The sequence below is a fragment of the Lissotriton vulgaris genome, chromosome 1_1 (assembly GCF_964263255.1).
Source record: "Lissotriton vulgaris chromosome 1_1, aLisVul1.2, whole genome shotgun sequence".
Lineage (NCBI taxonomy): Eukaryota > Metazoa > Chordata > Amphibia > Caudata > Salamandridae > Lissotriton > Lissotriton vulgaris.
The window spans coordinates 1,195,608,677-1,195,629,943 of record NC_141685.1 but is presented as its reverse complement, the minus strand read 5'-3'; the positions used below and the strand labels follow the sequence as shown (position 1 = coordinate 1,195,629,943).

The following is a 21,267-nucleotide window of genomic DNA, read 5'->3' as shown; positions in this document are numbered from 1 at the left end:
CATCCAAGGTATTTTGAGAGTAAAATGTTGCATTTGCTATTTAAAGTGAACAAAGCTATTTCCTACCATTTTAACACCTTCTGCGCTGCGCACATTTTCGCCCTGCGCAGGCGATTTAAATAGTGGACGGGATTCGTAAGGCCCTCGGCCGTCCTCCACATACGCCCACCGTGACACATGACGGCCGGGGGCCGTCATGCGCACCCAAGGGGTTAAATTCTATTTTTTATTAGAGTATTGTGGATTTTTGTTGTTTGATCTTGTGTTAAGTCTAGTAAAGATAACTCTTTTTTGTAAACCTGTGTGGAGACCATTTGTAGTGTTTTCACAGTCTTACTGTATAGGTTCACAAATGCTTTACACACTGCCTCTGAGATAAGCCTGCCTGCTCGTGCAAAGCTACCAAGGGGAGAGCAGGGGTTATTTTAGGAGTGTAGACCCTTATGCTGACTAGACGCAAGGGTCCCTATTTGGACAACGGTGCAAACCATTGCCAACTAGAGATCCCCAAAGCTAACAGTGAGCCTGACCCAAGATGGCTGCACTCATCACTGAGACCTATTTCTAAATGAAGGAGTTGTAGTCACTGCACTAGGCCGCCTCTGCTGTAGCCAAAATCTAACTTTAATTGTAGGGGGCATAATAATCACACGTGTAGAGCGCACATGTATATAATCCTTTGTTGTATTAAATTGAAGTGTTCAAATTTCAAAGTGTTATCACATTAAATGTGATGCATTTAGGCCATTAAATAGTAACATGGAGAATAAACGTAGAAAGTGAATGTAACTAGCAGCAACATTATCGTTCAGAGTTTATGTTGTGCAACTGACAGTCATTCATTTATTAAATGTGTTTATTATTTTTTTCATTTACATTTAGGTAAAAACATTAATTGAATGTGCCTTATTTTTCTATGCAAACTCCTAAAGCTCATATGCCATTTATTATGTTATCTAAATCTTGTAGGCCTTAAATACATTCTACCTGGAAGCTCTTGCATTGGAGCTAACAAGCTGAATTTCCTGTGGAATTTGTTCTTTCTCACGTTTTGTGTTGCAGGTGAAAGAAGCGCCTTTGTTAGCTGGAGTAATGTCTTTGTTTATTAGTCAGGCAAGGAGAGGAAAAGTTAAATTGCATGGTTTGAATCGATAAGGGAAGGCTGCTGCGCTTCCACAGGAGAAGGCTTGGGAACCAAGGACAAAATATATTGAGAAGAAGAACACAGTTGTGGCGTTTGAAGTTTTAAAGTTTAAGGACCCTTCTAAGTGGACTTCGAAGAAACTCCGTAAAAGTTAGGAGGTTGGAGAGTCACCCTCCTCCGTGGATACTGTAGTACAAGAGTTACCTATCCAAGGGCAGCCGGGTGAATAGGTCTGAAGTAGTGTCGGAAACCACTGTTGATCCCTATGGAGAACTTCGAAAAGGAGCCACTGCTAAGAAGAAGAAAAGTGGCCATTGGAATCCAAAGGTGGATTCTTGGTGAAGAGTACCTGAAAGTAGAGAGGACAGAGTCTGGGTCATTCAGGGGTGACCAGGGGCTCTGTAGAAAAATGCCCAATGATGCTGAGTGCTTCAGGTGCGTTGAGGGAGTTCTTTACTCTGCAGCCACCGGGACCAGGAGACATTGAGGACAACTAGGAGCCAAATACGAGCTGTCCCACAAAGGGCATCGAGTACTAAGGGGTTGGTGTCTGGCTGGAGCAGCAACAAGCCTTGGCAACAACAACCCACGCTGAAGGTCAAAGAAAGTTACGGTTCAGACCAGCAAGATCTAGGCAACTCACCAACCACAGGGGAGTCGGGGCAGGCCTGGGGTAATCAGGAGAGCCCAAGAAAAGTAGTGTTGACCCTCAAGAGAACCCGCAGGCTGGAGGCACAGGAGTCGCCAGGAGACCTCAAGCAGTTTCACAAAGTAACAGCCCACGTGGCACTCGGTGCAAGGAAGCCAGAGTTCTTTGGTGGAAATGGTGCCAGAGGTTATGGCTACTTGGAGCCCAGTGCACCTGTTTTGGACATGTAAACAAGCATATGCACTTGCAAAAGTATGCAGTGCACAGGAATACGGGTATTGCAGCCCCCACGAGGGATTCTAGCATCAAACTTAGTAAGAGGGCAGCTCAGACCTTGAGGAGCTTGGAAATCTACCTCCGGTTTTGCTGGAGCCTTCGGGGTCCATAGGAGCTCAGGAGCAGCAGACCGGTCAGTTGAGATGTGGTGCCTGCGGTTGCAGAGGAGTGGCTCCTTCACTCCAAGGTAGATATCTTCAGTTGTCCTTGATGCTCCACAGGTCCTGCAAAAAGCCTGTATGGTGCACGGGCATAGACAATGCTTTGGTGGCGAGGGAGACTAAGTCTGGCCCAAACAGATTCCAGTGAAGTCCAAAGTGTCCAGATGGTTGAGAGTCAGTGGTTTCTTGATCAAAAACATGTCCATTTCGAATCTAGGGTCCTACAGCCAGGTAAGCCCTTAACCCCTTCGCTGCTCATGACGAGCTCAGCTCGTCATGCAGTACACTGGTCGTGTGCTCATGACGAGCTGAGCTCGTCATGAACAATGGGGATCCTGGAGTAACAGCACTCCAGGGGAATTCCCTTAGCACTGATGTGGTTAAGTACCCACGGGAGAGGGTTGGACAGATTCAGGGGACCCTCCCAGGGGAGGGTCTGGACAGTGGGAATGTTACTCCCATTTCCTTTGTCCAGTTTCGCGCCAGAGTAAGAGCCAACGACTCCCATGACTGGTTTGAACTGGACTATGCACAGGGACAACAGATGTGCCCCTCATGCACTTTCGGTCGCTGGCAGGCGCTCCCACCCAGGCCAAATACACCAAATCATGTCTGGTAGGTGGTCACACCTCCTTGTGACAGGATGCCTATTGTTCTGCCTTCCCCTGCTCGAGCTTGGCTCAGCAGCAAGAGGGCAGAAATGTGTCTCTGGTCAGCAGCAACCATTTTGGGCTGCCCAGGACTAGAAGGCTGGTACCAGGAACACCTGGGACCTCACAAAGCTCCTTTCTGAGGGATGGAATCATACCACCGACTCTAGTTACCGGTGTGGGGGTATGATTCCACAATGTTTGACACTAAACACAATAGGGTTACTTTCAGCCGTTTTAGAGTTGGTCATTATGAAGTCGCATAATGCCAATTTATGTGTCGTAAATGGCAGCAGCACTAACAACCCAGGAGAATGGACTCTGTAGGCTGCAGGGGTGTCCTGCTTATGCAGTGGCACCCTCTCACTGAGAACCAACCACCTGCCTACAGGTTTGTCAAGGCCTGCTATAGGGGTGACTTATAGGTTTTAAGTGTAGTGACCCTTAGATATAGTAAAACCTATACCCTAAGTAAGTGGTTCATGTACCAACTTACACAGGCTGCAATGGCAGGCCTGTAGTTCCATTTTGCATGGCCTCTCATGTGTGGCATAATACATGCTTCAGCCCAGGGTAGGCCTCTGGGGTACGTATGCCCTGGGTACATGGGTACCATATACTAGGGACTTACAAGGGTACCCCAGTATCCAATCTGGAGTGTACCTAAGTACATAACATAACAGTTTAGGAAGAAAGCAGATAGACTGGGGTCCTGGTTAGCAGGATTCCAGCCAGACTAGTCAAAAACAGTAGTACCTGATGCAAAAAGTAGGGGTAACCACAAGAAGCAGATCCTTTTTTCCTACATAATGTCATTGTGTACTATGGTAGCACGTGAAAACAATACTGCAAAAACGATTTGCCAAAACACAGTATTCCAAGATCTCGACCTTACATAAATGTCTCCTGGCAAACGTTTCGATCTGCACCTTATCCCATATTATAGCCTCTAAATATGCTACCAACAGAGTTTAAAAAGCATGTGAAATGAATTCTAAAGTATATGTGAAGTTGTATTTGTGGATTTAGACATTAAGGGACTTATTGCGAGTTTGGCAGTACACATGACCTCTGTACTTGTGGTGAAGGTCTGACCACCGCCACACTTTTGGCTCAGCCAGAGTATTCTGCGTGTGGCGGTCAGACCACCACAAGACCACCGCCTCTGCTTGGATCTAGTATCCTGCGGTGGTGGAGCAGCGGTCAGGAGCAGTAATATGCTGGATCACCAAGCATATTATGAGTTGCTAGTTGACTGCCCATTTCATGGCGCCCACATGAAAAGGGTAGCAGAGAGACAACTAAGAGAACCCTAACAGGGTCCCTTGCCTCTACTGGGCCTTGGGGTGCATGCAGGGTGGCACATGTTGTGCCCCCTGGATTACCCCCCGATTCCTGCACTCTATGGTCTGCTCGACATGGTGCATGCCACACCGTGCTGCAGACACTGTCAAGGCGGCAGTCTGCTGTTAGGGCTCTCCTGTGAACCTTAACCATCTGCCACCGTGGGACTGCCGCAGCACCACCTGCCTGACCTGGAATCAACTCTGAATCTGGCGGGCGGGCGCACCGTGGTCTTGGCGATCCTCCTGCAGACGGAGCGGTGGTGATGCTGTAGGAGAAGTGTGAAAGTCATAATAAGGCTCTAATTTTGGGTGAACACTGAAGAAGGGAAATATTTATGTAAGATTAAGATCCTGGCAGTCTTATAGTTTGTAGTCTTTTTATTGGCAAAATATGTTGTTGCTATCTTTGATTGTACATTGAAAGTGTCCTACATGTTTTGCACAGGATTTAATGGATGTGTAGTAATATATATTGCCCTTTTATTATTAATTAAATGAATGGATTTTTTATTTTACATGTTTTCGTTTTAATTTTGTCCAGAAAAATACTTCAACCAGCACTTTAAATATTAATGTTTATTACTGAAAGAAACATAAGATCATCTTTGCTACATACACAATATATATAAAGTATTTATAACTTAAAGAAATATTTTAATAAATTAAATGCATAAAACATATATATATATAATATATACATATAAATAGTACAATAAACATCATTATTTTTACAGTTTCACCATGTATTTAGATATGTAGTCCGTCAATTTCAAAGCACCATTTACATGAGCCTAATGCAGTACCTTTAACAATATAAATCTATTTTGAGACCAAATCCCATAGGGATAAATTAATGTTGACTCTTCGAAAAAAAATTCCATTGCTTACTCTCAGCAAAATATTTGCATTTTTTCTGTCACTAATGTGGGTTATTTTTCATCCAATGAAATACATTATTCTACCAGATCAAACAGTGCTTCAAGAACTGTTGTGGTCAATATCTTAAAATAGTTGAGTTATGAAAATAATCTGATGCCTTACAGTTGGATTGATGGTCGAGTAAAGGTCCTCAGACATGCAAAAGCACAAAGTGGGAGGCGTATGCGCAAATGTCATAAATTGCATCTGCCAAAAATCCCGTGCACAAATCAGTCCATGTTCCACCATCAAATGTTCATGATGCAACCTTTAGATGCACCTTGTTTATGTCCTCAAAACCAGACACTCATTTGTGTGGTGTGAGCACAAACTCCACTCAAAGCTCATTCCATTTCAGCTCCAATTTACAGAAATATTTGGTCGTAGTTCAAACTCTCACCAGATGAAAAGCACAGGCATGTGTGAAAGGAAGACAGAACTCTGTCTTTAGTGCAGTGTCCATCTTATTCTTCTGTTGGTCACCTGAGAAGGATAATTATCTGACCGTTCATAAAATATTTAACTGATAGTCTGAAACTACACTACGCTTCTACCAAGCTCTGCAGGCTTCGGGGAAAGCCTAATGGTGTAGCTGAAGAACAAGTGGTTAAGGTTGTGCTATTTTAGCAGTTTACTTTTATGATGGAGTTCCATCTGTGATTGTGTTACAACGTTTCGTACCATGTCCCACGTTGATATTCATTGTGATATTGAGATTCACTGGTCTTGACCATATATGTGAAGATGCCTCCGTGAGCAGCATGTTGTGTTCTCTGCTGATCCCCATGTTTCTGAGACTGCTGAGACACCAATAAACACTCCTGGTCCTTTTTCCACCCCTGTGAATGCAATATTGAAATATTTAAAAATGATAAAATGTAATCCTCTTCATACAAGGCTGCTTTTGCCAGTTCAACGCATATTTGATGCCCATGACTTGAGGCCTCATGTAGCCTCTATTATTGTCTTCCACAGTGGATGGAGAGTCAATAGGGCAAGCACTCCCACATATATTCAGAGGTCAGTCAATCAAAAAAGTTTTATTCAGCGCAAATTGTCTGGGCCATAATAGCACAAAATAGGACAATATTTTATTACAGTGTAATTAAAAACATGAGTCTCTTAAAAACAAAACTCACATGGTGCCAAGACAGTTAAAATAAAACAGAATTAAATAAAAACGTCATGCATAAATACATCAAAGCAAATTATAACCATATGGTTAAAATTGAGTTCTACGGGCCGGTTTACATTTAACCATGAAGCTCTAATGGCATCACCAAGATAACAAAACAAGGAATTAGAATTTTGCACATTAACCCATATCAAGCTTTCAGGTTTCCTGAAACATCTAAGAAAGTTCTAATGTGGATTACTCTGGAAAGAAACAGGGCAACCCTACAGCATAGTCTTGTGTCCCCTAGTTCAGACGGAAATTTAAAAGCCACTTGGTGTAAAATAATTCTCTCTTGTACAAAATAATAGTTTAAGAAGAGATTTTCCAGAGATCACGTAACATTTACAGAAAAGTTCTATGTGCTGAGTGGACTGTTCCAATCAGATCTCACAAGGACTTTTCTGGTAATTTTTCCCAGCTCTAATTTTTAGGTCTCGACTAGCATAGGCTGCGCACATGCGCAGTCTCGCTGGTGAGATTTAATGACTTGGAGTAGCGAGGTTAAGCCCCACCCCTCTTATCCAATGGCTGGCCTCCTAAACGGTGGCCAGCCATTGGAGAAGAGATCCCAGTGACGTTCTTCTTTGAATCTAAGCCCCGTCCTTTTCGGATTGGGGTGCGTGTTTTTGACTTTCTTTCTAGGCTGTAAACAACAGTCAAAAACATGCCCCCCAGTCTGAAAAAGACGGGGCTTAAAGAAAACAAGCGTCATGCCTGCCGCAGTCCAGATGCGACGCCAGGAAAAGCCTCCCTCCCCCAGCTGTGGCCGCCGGTGCTGCGATGCTGCCTCCTTTCTGAAACCCCTGACACCATTTTGAACGTGTCCCCTGAGCTGTTGCATCTACAGCGCGGTGAGTGCTAACCTCCCTCTGTACCCCGCCCGGTCTCCCCGATCTGAGGTAGTACCCAGGGCTGGATGGCCCGGCTACGGCTGTGGCCCAGGGTGGAGGGAGTTTTTTAGCAGCCCTCAGCGTCGAGGGTGGTGGAGTTAGAGGCTCTCCCCCTATGGTTTAGGGGGGGGTGAGGCTGGTCCCTAGCCGGCAGTGCTTGCCTTATAGGGGGTATGGGGTCTCTGCCCACACGGTAAAGGCCCCGAGGCTGCCGCACGGCTCAGGACAGGACCTGAGCCGGGGGCGAGAAGGGCAGTGAGAGTAGCCTGGCTCCGAGCGGCTTGGAGCAGGAGCACTTTACACGCGGTGGGGGAGTAGCGCGATGTGCTCGCATCCCCTCCACCTCCAGTAGCCTGCCACCAGTGGGCCTGGAGGGGTGGGGATAGAGATCCGCGTGACTCTCACCTCCGTTGTACCACCATGCCAGCCACGCTGTTACCGGGCCATGCGAGGTAATATTTTCCCCAGCACGGCCACCTCACACGCGAGGTAGTGGGCCCCGCCCACAATGCACCACGTAGCATCAGGTGTGATTGTTTGGCGCATGGGGGGAGAGAACATCCTACCCCGGCAGCAGCGCCGGGAGTCGGGGTATTCGTATCGGAGCCAGGCCAGTGGGCTTGTTGGACACCCGATGTGTGGTGGGGTGGGGGGCGGGTAGTCGCGTTGCCCTGGGGACCCAGCTGTTGGCTGCGAGCAGGCGAGCCCCCTCAGTTAATGCAATGGTGAATGGCAGCCGACCCCCGATATTATAGTGGAGCCAGGCTCACCGGGTGTGTTGTGGAGTGGGGGAGCGGTGAGTCTCGTGTCTCCCCACTCCCCACATTGTGTGCAGTCGGCACTGTTTGCAATGGCAGGGGACCCTGACTTGTGGGCTGGGATCCGGCCCCGCAGCTGCTCGGTGGGGGTTATCAGCATCGGGGGATGGCCGAATGTCAGTCATCACGCTCGCTTCACTGCCTGCAGGGTTTCCTGCTCAGCCGGAGCGAGGGCCAATGCTGCTTACCACGGCAGGGACCCTGGCACGTGGGCCTGTTTTCAGGGGAGGGGGGCTAGCGAGCATCACTATGCCGATCCTCCGCAATCACTGCAGCCCAGGTGGTTGCTTGGTGGGGGGGCAGCGAGGTTGCTTGGTATTTCACACGTATTGGATACTAGCGAGTGGCATAGCCAACCAGGAGCGCCGACCGCATGCACCACAGCCCCCTCTCTACCCAGTGGGGACGGGCAGTCAGCAAATAGCGGGCCGTTCACCTCCCACTGTTTCCCAGCACTGGCACTGGTCCACAATGAGTTGCTCCAGTCTCCGAATACATTGGTCCTACTCCCTCTGCAGCAAGTTATTTCAGCTACAAATAGAAATGCAGCTGCTTACGTGTACACGTTGCTGCTCGCACATGGGCTACCACAATCTTGTAGAGGCAGGCATTGTCATCAAACCCCCTTGGGTTGGCGGCAGTGGAACCATTGCTATGATAGGTGGCGAGCAGCAAAATATTTCCAGCTTTTGTCCACTCTGAAATGCTCCCGAGTTTCCTTGGGCAGTGGGGGTGCAAGAAAGCTTGGAGTTGTTTTCTGTGTGTGTGGGGCTCTGTGTGTGTGGGGGTCTGTGTATGTGTGGGGGGGCTCTGTGTATGTGTGGGGCTCTGTGTGTGTGGGGCTCTGTGTGTGTGTGGGGCTGTGTGTGTGTGGTGGGGCTCTGTGTGTGTGGGGGGGCTCTGTGTGTGGGGGGGGCTCTGTGTGTGGGGGGGGCTCTGTGTGTGTTGTGCTGTGTGTGTGGGGCTCTGTGTGTGTGGGGGGGCTCTGTTTGTGTGTGTGTGGTGCTCTGTGTGTGTGGTGCTCTGTGTGTGTATGTGTGGTGCTCTGAGTGTATGTGTGGGGGGCTCTGTGTGTGTGGGGGGGCTCTGTGTGTGTGGGGGGGTGCTTTGTGTGTGTGGGGGGTGCTCTGTGTGTGTGGGGCTCTGTGTGTGTGTGTGTGCAAATGCAATAGGTCTCGCATTTGTGAGAGATTAAGCTATTGGCATTGTAAATGACAATGCCATTTATTTATCTGTTTTCAAAACCAACACATAAATAAAAATGTTGTCATTGAAAAAGCTCTAACTTTTGCAAAGGCGGACCGTTGCATTGTAAATACTTGTTAGGAATGCAGTCAAATAATGGAAAATTAGAAGGTGTAAGCAAATTAAAAGATACCTGTGCTGTGCATTGTTGACTATCTTATTGTACAGTGTACATCTTGGCTGCACATTCCATACTATGTACCACCCCACTATATCCTTAGGAAGGCCTACCTGTTCCCTCTTCCCATGGCAGGCCTCCACCACACGCTCTGTAATTTCTTTTTTTTAATACCTTAAGGTATCCTCTGAATGAGACCTCAAATCCCTCTCCGCTTGGTCCAAGCCCGACAGAGCCTGTTTCATGTTCCTTAGAACAAAATTCTAATTATCATATCTAGGCCCATACAGTCCTTAAAATTGAACTTGGTTAACCTTGTTTGGATCAAACTGATTGCCACAATAGTAGGGCTTTAGGTTCAAGGATATCCAAGAGGAAATGAACACCTAACTCCCAATGCCCAATAAAGCCGGGGTAGAGCGGGGTACTGACAGCAGCAGCCTCCTTAAAAAGGTAATTTTAGTCTTTGGAAAACAATTTTCTTCCCTATAGCCCAGCTCACTGCGCCATACTCCGCTGCCAGTCCAGTATAGATGTAAACTAGATCCCCAGGTAGCTGAAAGTGGTGGTATGTTGTAACTTACTGCCTTTCTTAAAAAAAGATCTGCTGTTTCCCTCCTGCTTGACTCCAACTCATTGTATAGGGTTTAGCAATGTTGATTTTCATACTACTCTTTCCCTTAAAATCTGTAAAAGAATTTATTAAAAGTTGCAGGCTTTTTAGGGTCCGCGCTAAAACAAACACATCATCGGTATCCAGAAGTATCAAGACCTGCTGCCTACCAATCTTGGGGTTATTTGTACCCACTGTTTGGAGTGTTTCTTCCACATCATTAATGTATAAAGAGAAAAGGAAGGGACCCAATGCACACCCCTGTCAAACCGCTCTCCTTGTTTTAAAAGCTTCACCCATGTTCCGAATCTAACTTGTGCCTCTAAATGTTTTTTATAAATGGGCTAAGCATAGAATAATCTCATTGGGGGCCCTCCTTTTTGTCTAAACATTTTCAGATAAATCGAAGGCCCTACTAAGATCAATGAAACAAATATACAGTGATCCATCCATACACAGAGGTATAGGTGATGTTTCCCAAAGTTGCTTAAACCACCTTACAACTGCAGCTTTAAGCTGATCCCATTTTCATGAGAGCTCAGTTGTTCTGACCAAAAATAACAGAATAAAAAGGTATGGTCTTTTCACTGAACCTAAAGAGGAATAAGTGAGCACTTAGGGGCCCATTAGGATGGCGGGAGGATTGCCCCCGCCGGGCCGGCAGTGGTCACCGCCGGCCCGGCGGGGGAAATCCGCCGGCGATCCCTCTAAGAAAGACCCCCAGCCATATTATTATGCCAGGGGGGTCCGCGGTGGGCGGAAAGACTGTCCGCCGCATTTCTGCCCTGGTCACCTTGCGACTGGGCGGAAAAGGCTGCAATATGGTGGTGGGGTCTGTGACACTGCCAGCCATATTGCAATGTGCTGTTTTGAATGCCTTTCCGTGGCGGCATTGCTGCCATGGAAAGGCATGCGGAGTCTGCTTTGGGGGCCCGTTGCGGGCCCCCAAGGACTCCGGGGGGTGCACATAGGGGGTACCTATGGTACCCCCCCTGCAGTTACATGCACAACATGGCAGGCACCGCGCGGTACCTGCCATATTGCGCATGGAAGTGCACAACATGCCTTCCTAACATTGTTGCGGGTGGTGCTGAGTGCACCGCCCGCCACAATGTTAAGGAGGCAGGATGCGCCCGCCACTGTGGCGGGCGCATCCTAATAGCTGGCACAGGACCCCCTCCCTTATGGCGGACGGTCCCTCTGTATGACGGGACCGCCCGTCTCCAGTTTGACCCTGACTTAAGTTTCACAACTTGCCTCCACTATCATTTGTCATTGCCTTTTTTTTTGTTTTTTCCACTTATGTTAGACCCCATTCCCATCATACTGAGGAAGATTCTGGGATTATCAGAGCATTCTAGGCAGAGCAGATCTTGCTCTCACCCACAATGCAATGCCGCTGTCCCCTCTCATATTCACTGATTATGCTGTTGCTCTGTCAGTAAACCGTTGGAAGCAGACACATAAATAACTCTACCAATAATGGCTAAACCTAACATTGCTTACCTCATCACTCAGCTCTCAGACTTGCTCCACGGTGCTTTGATAAACCCCGGAAGATTCAAGACTCTGGCAGCTACTAAAATACACAAAAAAATAACAACACTTACAACTCCTGGTTTTAAAAACTAAGGACGTCGAAAAGTAAAATGAAGAAGTGCTTTATTCAGCAGAACGGCTCTGAGCTTACCTTGAGGGACGAAACTTCTTTGCTGTTAACAGAACAAAAAGATGAAAAGTTAGCCATTGTCTATCAAATACCTACAATTATCATCAAACTGTCACAATTTACTATTTGTACAAAACTTGAAACTAGCTATTAGTCTGTTCACGGATTCCATAAAACCAGCTCCAGATATGATGCTAATGTCAAAAATAAAACCATCTTCAATGTCTCCGAATGGGCCATGTGTGAGAGAGAGACTCTCTCTCTCTCTCTCTCTTTACATATATATACATACATACATACACATACATACATACATACATACATACATACATACATACATACATACACACACATACACACATACACACACACACACACACACACACACACACACACACACACACACACTCTGGGATGCCCGAGCCGGGAAACAGTTAGTGCTTCCAGTGAGTGGCCTATCCCAAGTCCCTGAGTGATTCTGACAGGGATCCTAGTAATGGGAGGCACTGGCCCATCTGGACTGGGATCTGGCTCAGGGAACCCGCTGTAAATCTGCAGATTGTGTGCGTTTCACTCGGAGACTCTATGGGTGAAATGCCAGGGAGTGGTGGAATATAAACAGGGTCATTAGTACCAGAATCACCGATTCCCCCACTAATAACCACAACCATAGTAGCTGATGCCCCAGTCGCAATTACCTGGGGTGATGGTGGTGGTGTGGGGGGGGGGGGGGGGGGGGAATATGGCTCGTGATAAGGCTCTTAATCTACATGAAAATAATTTTGGATTTGATTTTTGCTTTATAGTAATACAAGTGTGAATGGGGGTTTATGTGTTCCTAATCTCAAGTGTTATTGGCCCATATTTGTTTTAAAATGGAATGTTACCTAATTTATAATATCGGTTAGGACGCATGTATTTGGGGGCATTAATATGAACATCGGCTTTTCTGTTGAAGCATGAACTGATCTGAATACCATAAAGAGACAATAAGATTCTGACTAAAACCCAGCACTCGACATAGCTCAATAACACGCCTCACCTGTCTTCCGCAGCCGCTTAATGAGAAAAATGACGAGGGATGCCATGGACAGCAGGGACGCCCCAGTTGCTGCTATTCCAACCGCTACATAAACGTCTGGATCCTCGGCTTCTGGAAGAGAAGTGTGCACTGTGAGATGGCACGGCCTGCATTTCGTTGATAGTTAACAGTGAGCATGAAAAGCTACACAAGCTGCCGACTGGGTGACATATCGTACCTCTGCACTGCGGAGGTGACGCGGTCCAGTTCCCGGAAGCACTGCATTCCAGAGTGCTGAAGCCCTCTAACGTCTTCCCATTGGTGCATTCATACTTGCATACTGTCTTGTACTGAAAGTCACCAAAGGGGCGGGAGCAGTTCATGACCCCGTCGTGCGGCTCTGCCAGGATCTCACACTGTGCAGCTGTCGTGGAGAAGACACGAACCAGTTACTAACATCACACAAGCACACTTCCGACATCTGCCACCTTCTCACAAAGCAGTTGCACAACACTATCAATGAATTTGCAAAAAAGAAAACATTTATTACATTGTGACAACTTCCAATTGGTCAATATATCCTCTGCCTCACTACAATGAAAGGCTGAGATATGGTTACCAGAATCTCTTCCAGACATGAATGGGTGAAAGGGTGACAGTGTTCCATAATTATATTCATGCGACAAAGATGAACAGGTGAATACTGAATCACCTTTGGGCTCTTTCAAGCCGTGAAATATCGCCCCGTTTTTTCCCAAAATATATAGGAATGATTACTGACACGTGTGCGTGTGTATTTTTTAAGAAATGAGGTAAAGGCAAATAAAGTGAGTTGCAGAGGTTCAAGAAAATTGATTTTAAGCCTAAAAGTTAAGAAGAGAATCAAAGTCTCTTCTCCCAAATTTAGAAGGTAGGTCTTTAACTACTCTCACATTGAATCTGGCTCTCATGGTACCCAAGCTCTCAAGGACGAACGTCTCTCAATCTGCATGCTCCCATGTTACACTCCTGGAAATGATGAAGATATCATGTATCTAATGAACCCTTTCCTGCATAATAAATGTACCTCTTGGGGGATAGTGCTGTACAGTTGAGGGCAATTATTCGCTCTCGTGCATTTCTTACATGCTTGCATGGCATAGAATACATGTTGCTCTTCTAACGCTCAAAGATCCTTCCATACCTTGGCAGGTCGGTGCCTTCTCTGTCCACAGTCCTGAAGACGAGCATCTAAGGCTTGGCTCTCCTATTAATTCAAATCCCTCCTCGCAGTGGAAGGAGCAGCTGGAGTCAAAAGCAAACTCGCCGCCGGCACTGATGCATCTCATCCCGCCATGCTCAGGCCTTTTCAGAGCCGCACAGGTTAAAGCTGGAAAGGAAACAGAGCGCCACAGGAGGGTCAGCCAAAGGCTAATGAACTCTCGCTCTTATACCCATTCAGCAAACTTTAAGACGGCCTCATTTTTCAAAATGGCGGCATGATGGTAAGAGGGAATTAACCCACATATGTTAGGAGGTCTACACTGTGCGAGGGCGCAGCTACAGTTGTGTGACTATGTGTGGAGCAGCATCGGCACCTGGCTACCCTGGATTTTTGTGGCAAGGATGAATGATATACATATTGGAGACTCTAGGATGATATGTTTTTAAACAATTTTTCCACAGTTTTATTGTTAAACCGTTGCTGTAAACACCATTATTTTCATTTAAACTTGGAAAGTAATAGGGTACTCTGTCCAGCGAAAGGGTGCATCCCAGTGTGATAGCTGCCCGCTATCATCAGAAGTATGAACAACTAAAAAATCTTAATGGAGGAGGCACCCCAACATCATTCTTCAAATCCAGGTTCTTTGAATACCTAATCTCAGATTTAGTATTCATATTCATACAGAAAATGGATAATATACGTCTATCATCATGTTTTATCACAACAATACATTCACTTTGTTCTGAGTTTATATTATTGACACCCTAACCCGATTCAAAGACATCGATTATAGATAAACATTGCATAAGAATTATTCCATCAACATATAGAAACGCCAACAACTGGTTCCTCGTTAGGAACAGTTCACAAGTACAAATAACCAGTAGCAGAGACTTCAACTCTGAGTCACACATGCATAAAACAGAACTGATGCCAGCCGACACGATGGGGTGGGGGGCACTTGTGTATAGGTGCTGGCGTGTTATACCCAGATCTTATCCCAGAAGAGGAGAATCATATATCCTTCCAAAGCTCTGACATGGTAGATGGAAGCAGCATTTGAGGGCTCCCTTTGATTCCAAGGCAGGGGCTTGGAAAAGACACATTTTAAAGGCACACACAGAGACAGTACCAAAACGTCCTAAACCCCCATGAATATGTTCATGTTTTCGGGTATCTCATTGTGCTGTGGCTGGCACACTCTGAGGTTTGGAAAACTAGATATGACCACTCCAAACACCATCGAGGGCTTGGTTAATAAAAAAAAGCTCTTTGGACAGTGTTTTTTAGCAGTTCGGTTTTGTCTTGCGACTTTTAGTGAATAACTGTATTTTCGTGGTTGTCATAACAGAAGACTCTTACCTTCGCACTTGGGGGGCTCTCCCGTCCACTTGCCCTGATCTGTGCACTGCAGAGACGAGGACCCGCTCAATGTGTAACCTTCGGCGCACGCGAAGTCACAGACCGAGCTGTAGGCGAAGTCTCCGTGCGGCCCTGTGCAGGCCACGGAACCGTGTTCAGAGCCGGCCACCTCTCCACAACTTACAGCTGAGAAGACAGAAATCAATGCAAACCCTGCATGAGTCACGCACCAAAGGAAGAGTGCGCAGAGGCGCTTCTAAGCTCTCTAGAGAGCAGAGTCAGAAACGTCTGGAAACATGAGGGCAGCTCGAAAGGAGCTGGCCATGCTTGGTGGCTCCTCTACATCAAACAAGCGAATTTCAGAATTGAACTACGAGTTATTATACTACTTTACTACAGGTGTTTTTACACATCAAATTGCACACTATAACAACGAGGGTTTACAAAGCGAATTTTCAGGCTGCTGACACAATGTATCCTACCTTGGCACTTGGGAGCGTCCCCTGTCCAGTGACCCTGTGCAGTGCACTGCAGGCTGGAGGGCCCGTCCAGTGCGAACCCATCGGCGCACGCGAAGTCACAGGTCGACTTGTAGGAGAAATCGCCATGTGGACTGGTACAGGACACGGTTCCGTGTTCAACCTCCTTCATTTCACCACACTTTACAGCTAAAAAAACATCATTGCAACATTAAAAGGGATGGCGCCCACCAAACACGGAATGAACACAGCTGCCGACGTAAGATGTGGATAGAAGAGGAGAGTCCTTGGATAGAGAGAAAGGAGCGGGGTGTGGACAACAGAGAGACAGATCGAACCACCCCGGTTAAAAGATTTCCAGCGAGAAGTCTGTTGTGGATTAGAGCGTGCCATCGAGGAAATATGATTTACCTTTGCACTGGGGGTGGTCTGTATCCCACTCTCCAGACGCCTCACACACCAGCTTGTCTGATCCCTCCATAACAAATCCATCCTCACAGGCAACGTTGCAGGTGGAGTTGTACTTGAAGTCCCCAAGCGGGTGGGAGCAGGACATTACCCCATTGGCTGGATTCACAAGGGCGTCACATGCCACGGCTAAAGTAGAAGAAAGCAGCATTGGTGTTCACGGTTCAGATCAAAGCATCTCCAAGAGCCAACTGCGGCTCGGAAAAAGAGCCTGACTTCAAATCAACAGACTTTACCTTGACACTCCGGAAGAGCAGCCGTCCAGTGCCCGGAAGATGCGCAGCGCACCGTGTCAATTCCATCCGGGGCATAGCCTTCCTCACAGGACACCTGGCAGGAAGTCATGTAGCTGAACTCTAAGACCGGGTGAGTGCAGTTTAATAAACCGTTCCCCGGGGCATCCAGGGGGTCACATGCCACCACTGCAAGACAAAGGACACGTGTCACCAGTGCAAGATAGAGGACAAAGGCCATCACTACTAGACATAGGACACAGAGCACCACTGCGAGCCATAGGACACAGGCCATCGCTACAAGACGTAGGACACAGGTCACCACTCCAAGACATAGGCCACAGGTCACCAGTGTCAGGTAAAGTACACATGCCATCGCTACAAGACATAGGACACAGGTCACCACTCCAAGACATAGGACACAGGTCACCACTCCAAGCCATAGGACACAGGTCACCAGTGTAAGATAAAGGACACAAGCCATCGCTACAAGACATAGGACACAGGTCACCACTCCAAGACATAGGACACAGGTCACCACTACAAGCCATAGGACACAGGTCACCAGTGTAAGATAAAGGACACAAGCCATCGCTACAAGACATAGGACACAGAGCACCACTGCGAGCCATAGGACACAGGCCATCGCTACAAGACATAGCACACAGGTCACCAGTGTAAGATAAAGGACACAGGCCATTGCTACAAGACATAGGACACAGGTCACCAGTGTAAGATAAAGGACACAGGCCATTGCTACAAGACATAGGACACAGGTCACCAGTGTCAGGTTAAGTACACAGGCCATCTCTACAAGACATAGGACACAGGTCCCAGTGTAAGATAAAGGACACAAGCCATCGCTACAAGAGATAGGACACAGGCCATCGCTACAAGACATAGGACACAGGTCACCAGTGTAAGATAAAGGACACAGGCCATTGCTACAAGACATAGGACACAGGTCACCAGTGTCAGGTTAAGTACACAGGCCATCTCTACAAGACATAGGCCACAGGTCACCAGTGTCAGGTAAAGTACACAGGCCATCGCTACAAAACATAGGACACAGGTCACCAGTGTAAGATAAAGGACACAAACCATCGCTACAAGACATAGGACGCAGAGCACCACTGTGAGCCATAGGACACAGGCCATCGCTACAAAACGTAGGACACAGGCCACCAGTGTACGGTAAAGTACACAGGCCATCGCTACAAGACATAGGACACAGGTCACCACTCCAAGACGTAGGACACAGGCCACCAGAGTACGGTAAAGTACACAGGCCATCGCTACAAGACGTAGGACACAGGTCACCAGTGTATGGTAAAGGACACAATCCATTGTTCCAAGACATAGGACACAGGCCATCAGTGTAAGATAAAGGACACAAGCCATCGCTACAAGACATAGGACAAAGGCCATCCTTGAAAGATAGAAGACATGCATTCATCGCAACCATATCCTCATTAATAGACATAGGGCATCTTCATTTTTAAAGCAAAATACGTAGGGCATCATCGTAAAATAAAAGACACAATCAACCAGGACACTAATCACTGCTTTAGGACAGGGAACATACGCGACTACCGCAAACAACTGACTGCACAGAAAGAAGAGGCCATAACAGGGCGCCTGGTTACATTTCTGGAGCGGTTCTCTGTGCCCGGTCCGATAACCTCGATCCCTTTAGAGTGACAAACAGAAGCAATCTTACCATGCTCACATTCCGGGCCATAAAAGCCCTCGTTGCACTTGCACGTGTAGTTATTGATGGTTTCCACACATTCCCCGTTCCCGTTACAAGAGGCTGGGTGACAGGCGGCTGCAGAAAGAACAAGCAGACATTAAATGTTTAGCTTTGATCCATTTTATCAGCTTTTAACAATTGCAATTCTCCCCGCTTATTCAAGTAGGCTCTACCCGTGTCACAAGGAACAACAAATGTAGGTAGTCAGAGGGTGGCATACCAGAGGAGCTATACAAACATTTAGACGTCTGGTGATGTGGCCAAAGCGCCTTTATAAGGTCAACAACCTCGGAGGTAACCTGTCAATTACTACCAATGCCACAGGAAACTCCTTAAAGGACACTTAGGTAACATTATAGGTAATGGAGGAACATTATACAACAATTGGGTTGTTTATTGGAAATATGTGATTAATATTACCATTCTCATTGCTAAAGTCAAAACTAACAATTACATTTGTATTAATTTTTTTACTCTGGAATTATACTTTTTTTAATGGATCTCATGTCTGTGTTTCTTTTCAAAAAAGGCAAATCTGTAAATCCAATTGGAATTGTTGCTCTATATTTAATGAAACCCAAGCCAATATATATTGTTTTGTACAAAACAAATGTGCTGTAATGGAGCATCTTTGACATTCAAAACCATACTGACAGTCGGGTGTGATTTAAAATGCAGAATTATATATTTTGAAAGACAAATATATAAAAAAACATATATTAACTACGAAACGAGTGAAAATATGTGGCTTTACCTGTGTAGCATAAGGCCACCTTCTTTTTCCGGCAGGATTCATCATTCCAGCTGCCCTGGTCCTGGCGCCTCTTGATGTAGATCTCCACGCAGTCCTCGTTGTTCCTTTTGTTGTTTGGTTCATTGGTGGCCCAGTTGGTTGCCTCCTCCGTCAGGATCTTGTTGGTTCCAACCCAGGTCCACTGGCCCTGGATCTTCCTGATGCCAATCCAGTAGTAAGTGGCAGCAAATGGGAGGAGCTCGTTGAGATGCTGGTTCTCCGCCTGGTTCTGGATGGCCACCATGTCGGTATAATGGGCCCGGCACCAGCGACGAGCTTGCGTATAGTTCATGGTGTTGCTGGAGTAGTGATAGGTCCAGCTCTCTACTCCAGGGAGCATCAGAAGTCCTGAAACATTACAGGTATCTTTAGTTAGTGGGCGCTCATTTTGACCTTTTGGCACTTCTGTGCGCTGGGCGCCCTACTCGGCTTGTTGCCTAAACTTACTTTTGAGCTTGACACTCAACTGAGTGTAGGCAGAAGGTGTGTGTGTTTGGGTGTGTGCATGTGTGTGTGTGCATGTGCGTGCACGTCTGTCTGTGTTGGTCTGTCTTTGTGCCTGTTTATGTGTGTACCAACATATATACAGTACACGTGAAAAATGGTACTGTGTTGTTGACAATGAGTACCATATTGTATACTCATAACTGCGATTGCATCTGTGCCTGAAACTGATTCGTTCCCGAAAGTTTCCCCTTTTTTCTACACGTTTTAGCTACAATCTATCTCACCATCACACCTTTAGTTGGAACGCACTGAATACCACTTGTACATTTTTTTTACAAGGGAATGTCAAATAGCACAGCTATGCTGGAGAATTCATGCTATGTGCAAATGTGTGAGACTGTGTATTTACTCAAAATGCCAGAATCCGCTGCAGTTCATAGCTTACCATAATTGATAACGGAGAGGATCCACAGGCCAATCATGTTTCCGGTGGTCTGCTGAGGTCTGGACTTGAGGGCAAGCAGCTGTAGGAGGAAACAGGTAGTGTCAGTCCCCTCCACAGGTTATCACAGTGCACTTTATCCCATCAGCCAGAACACCAATACCAGGCATTCAATGATTCTCGATGGGCCAGCCAAACTTGCTGGACTATCTATAAAGATGACCATTCACAAGGAGTTGGTGGTTATTTGTCATAAAGGACGCTTATAAGACTCTTAACATACTTAATCACCCACCCGAATTTAACTCGAGTTTCACTTCAAAAGGCTGGGTTCGAACCTGTCAACACACAAAAGCCTGCACACTTCCCAGAGAGGCTGATTCGACTTGGCCAGTTTCCCCAGCTCAGATTACCTGGATGAAATGTCTACTTTGTAAAGTATCTTAAAAAAACCTACTTGAAAAGGCTACAGCTACAGCCAATTAAAACCATACCCTCTTTCACATAAATGTTATTTAAAATAAAATTAAATACTAGGTAGACACATCCTGTTGAAAGAACTCAAGCAGAGAGATCTTTTGTGACTTGAGAGGCAATACATCACATAGTATCAGCACTTCCAAAATAACACTATCATTGACCACAGCACTCTCTTACAAGTGTGTGAAGCAGGACACATTGGGGAAAATGGGCGGGGCAAAAAATACCAATATAAGACATAAAAAAAGAGTATTTTCATGACAGCACAGGAACATACATACAAAATTCTCAACAAGATCAAGCGAGGTTCTGATGCACCAAAACGTGCAGTACAGTAGAAATTGACAAGTGATCAATTTCCTGGCCCCTCCTGCAAACCTACTTAATATTAGTGTTCGTAATTAATACTAACATAAGAACAATCGAGTTTGTGCCATCCAAGCACTGTAAATCAAGTGTTTCCCTTCCCAGCACTGTCCACATAAGGTAGCATTTGGGTCTTCCCTCTGCGGCTCTTTACCTGCAATTTGGAAGAGGTAACTCTTTGATTCCTTCTTAGATGTGGGCAAGAGTAGCGCTGTGCTTCGTTTTATTCCTCTCCTTTGTGGTCCGATGTCAACTCTTGCACACGCAGCTAGGCTCTCCTGTGCTTTGTCCTGCTGCTGAATCCAGCAGCCCCCTTTATATCCTGAACAACCGGCTTCGGTTTCCTTGAAATTCCCATGACTCAGTAGCGGATCTGCATTCAATGGAAGGATGCAGACAGGAGAATTTCCCCAAGAAAAAGATTCCCAGAACTCTCCGTGATGCCAAATTACACAATGACATATTGACACTTTCTTTTTCGCATGTGGTAGTGTCGAGATTAATGTAGCATGTATACATTGGTATACAAATATAGACAGACA

At 46.4% G+C, this 21,267-nt stretch overlaps 1 protein-coding gene across 1 annotated transcript; it reads right to left on the bottom strand.

Annotated features, from left to right (window-relative positions):
- Positions 1–4,789: 4,789 nt before the first annotated feature.
- Positions 4,790–21,005, bottom strand: LOC147748897 (E-selectin-like). Its single transcript, XM_086964457.1, has 14 exons — positions 20,880–21,005; positions 19,883–19,961; positions 18,952–19,338; positions 18,165–18,272; positions 16,448–16,633; positions 16,155–16,340; positions 15,747–15,932; positions 15,265–15,450; positions 13,879–14,064; positions 12,934–13,119; positions 12,717–12,827; positions 11,696–11,717; positions 11,512–11,584; positions 4,790–5,983 (listed from the first exon to the last, which is right to left on the bottom strand). Exons 2-13 carry the CDS (start codon positions 19,917–19,919, stop codon positions 11,527–11,529), a joined length of 1,839 nt encoding a protein of 612 aa, XP_086820583.1. The 5' UTR covers positions 19,920–19,961; positions 20,880–21,005; the 3' UTR covers positions 4,790–5,983; positions 11,512–11,526.
- Between the last annotated feature and the right edge of the window lie 262 nt (positions 21,006–21,267).

What these genes read in the sequence shown, in the direction of transcription:
- LOC147748897 (XM_086964457.1), bottom strand. Translation starts at nt 19,919, where the DNA reads ATGATTGGCCTGTGGATCCTCTCCGTTATCAATTATG. An exon ending in GAAGGCACCGACCTGCCAAG is followed by an intron (nt 13,120 to 13,878) that starts GTATGGAAGGAT and finishes TCTCCACGACAG; the next exon opens with CTGCACAGTGTGAGATCCTG. An exon ending in TAAGCGGCTGCGGAAGACAG is followed by an intron (nt 11,718 to 12,716) that starts GTGAGGCGTGTT and finishes TTCTGTTAACAG; the next exon opens with CAAAGAAGTTTCGTCCCTCA.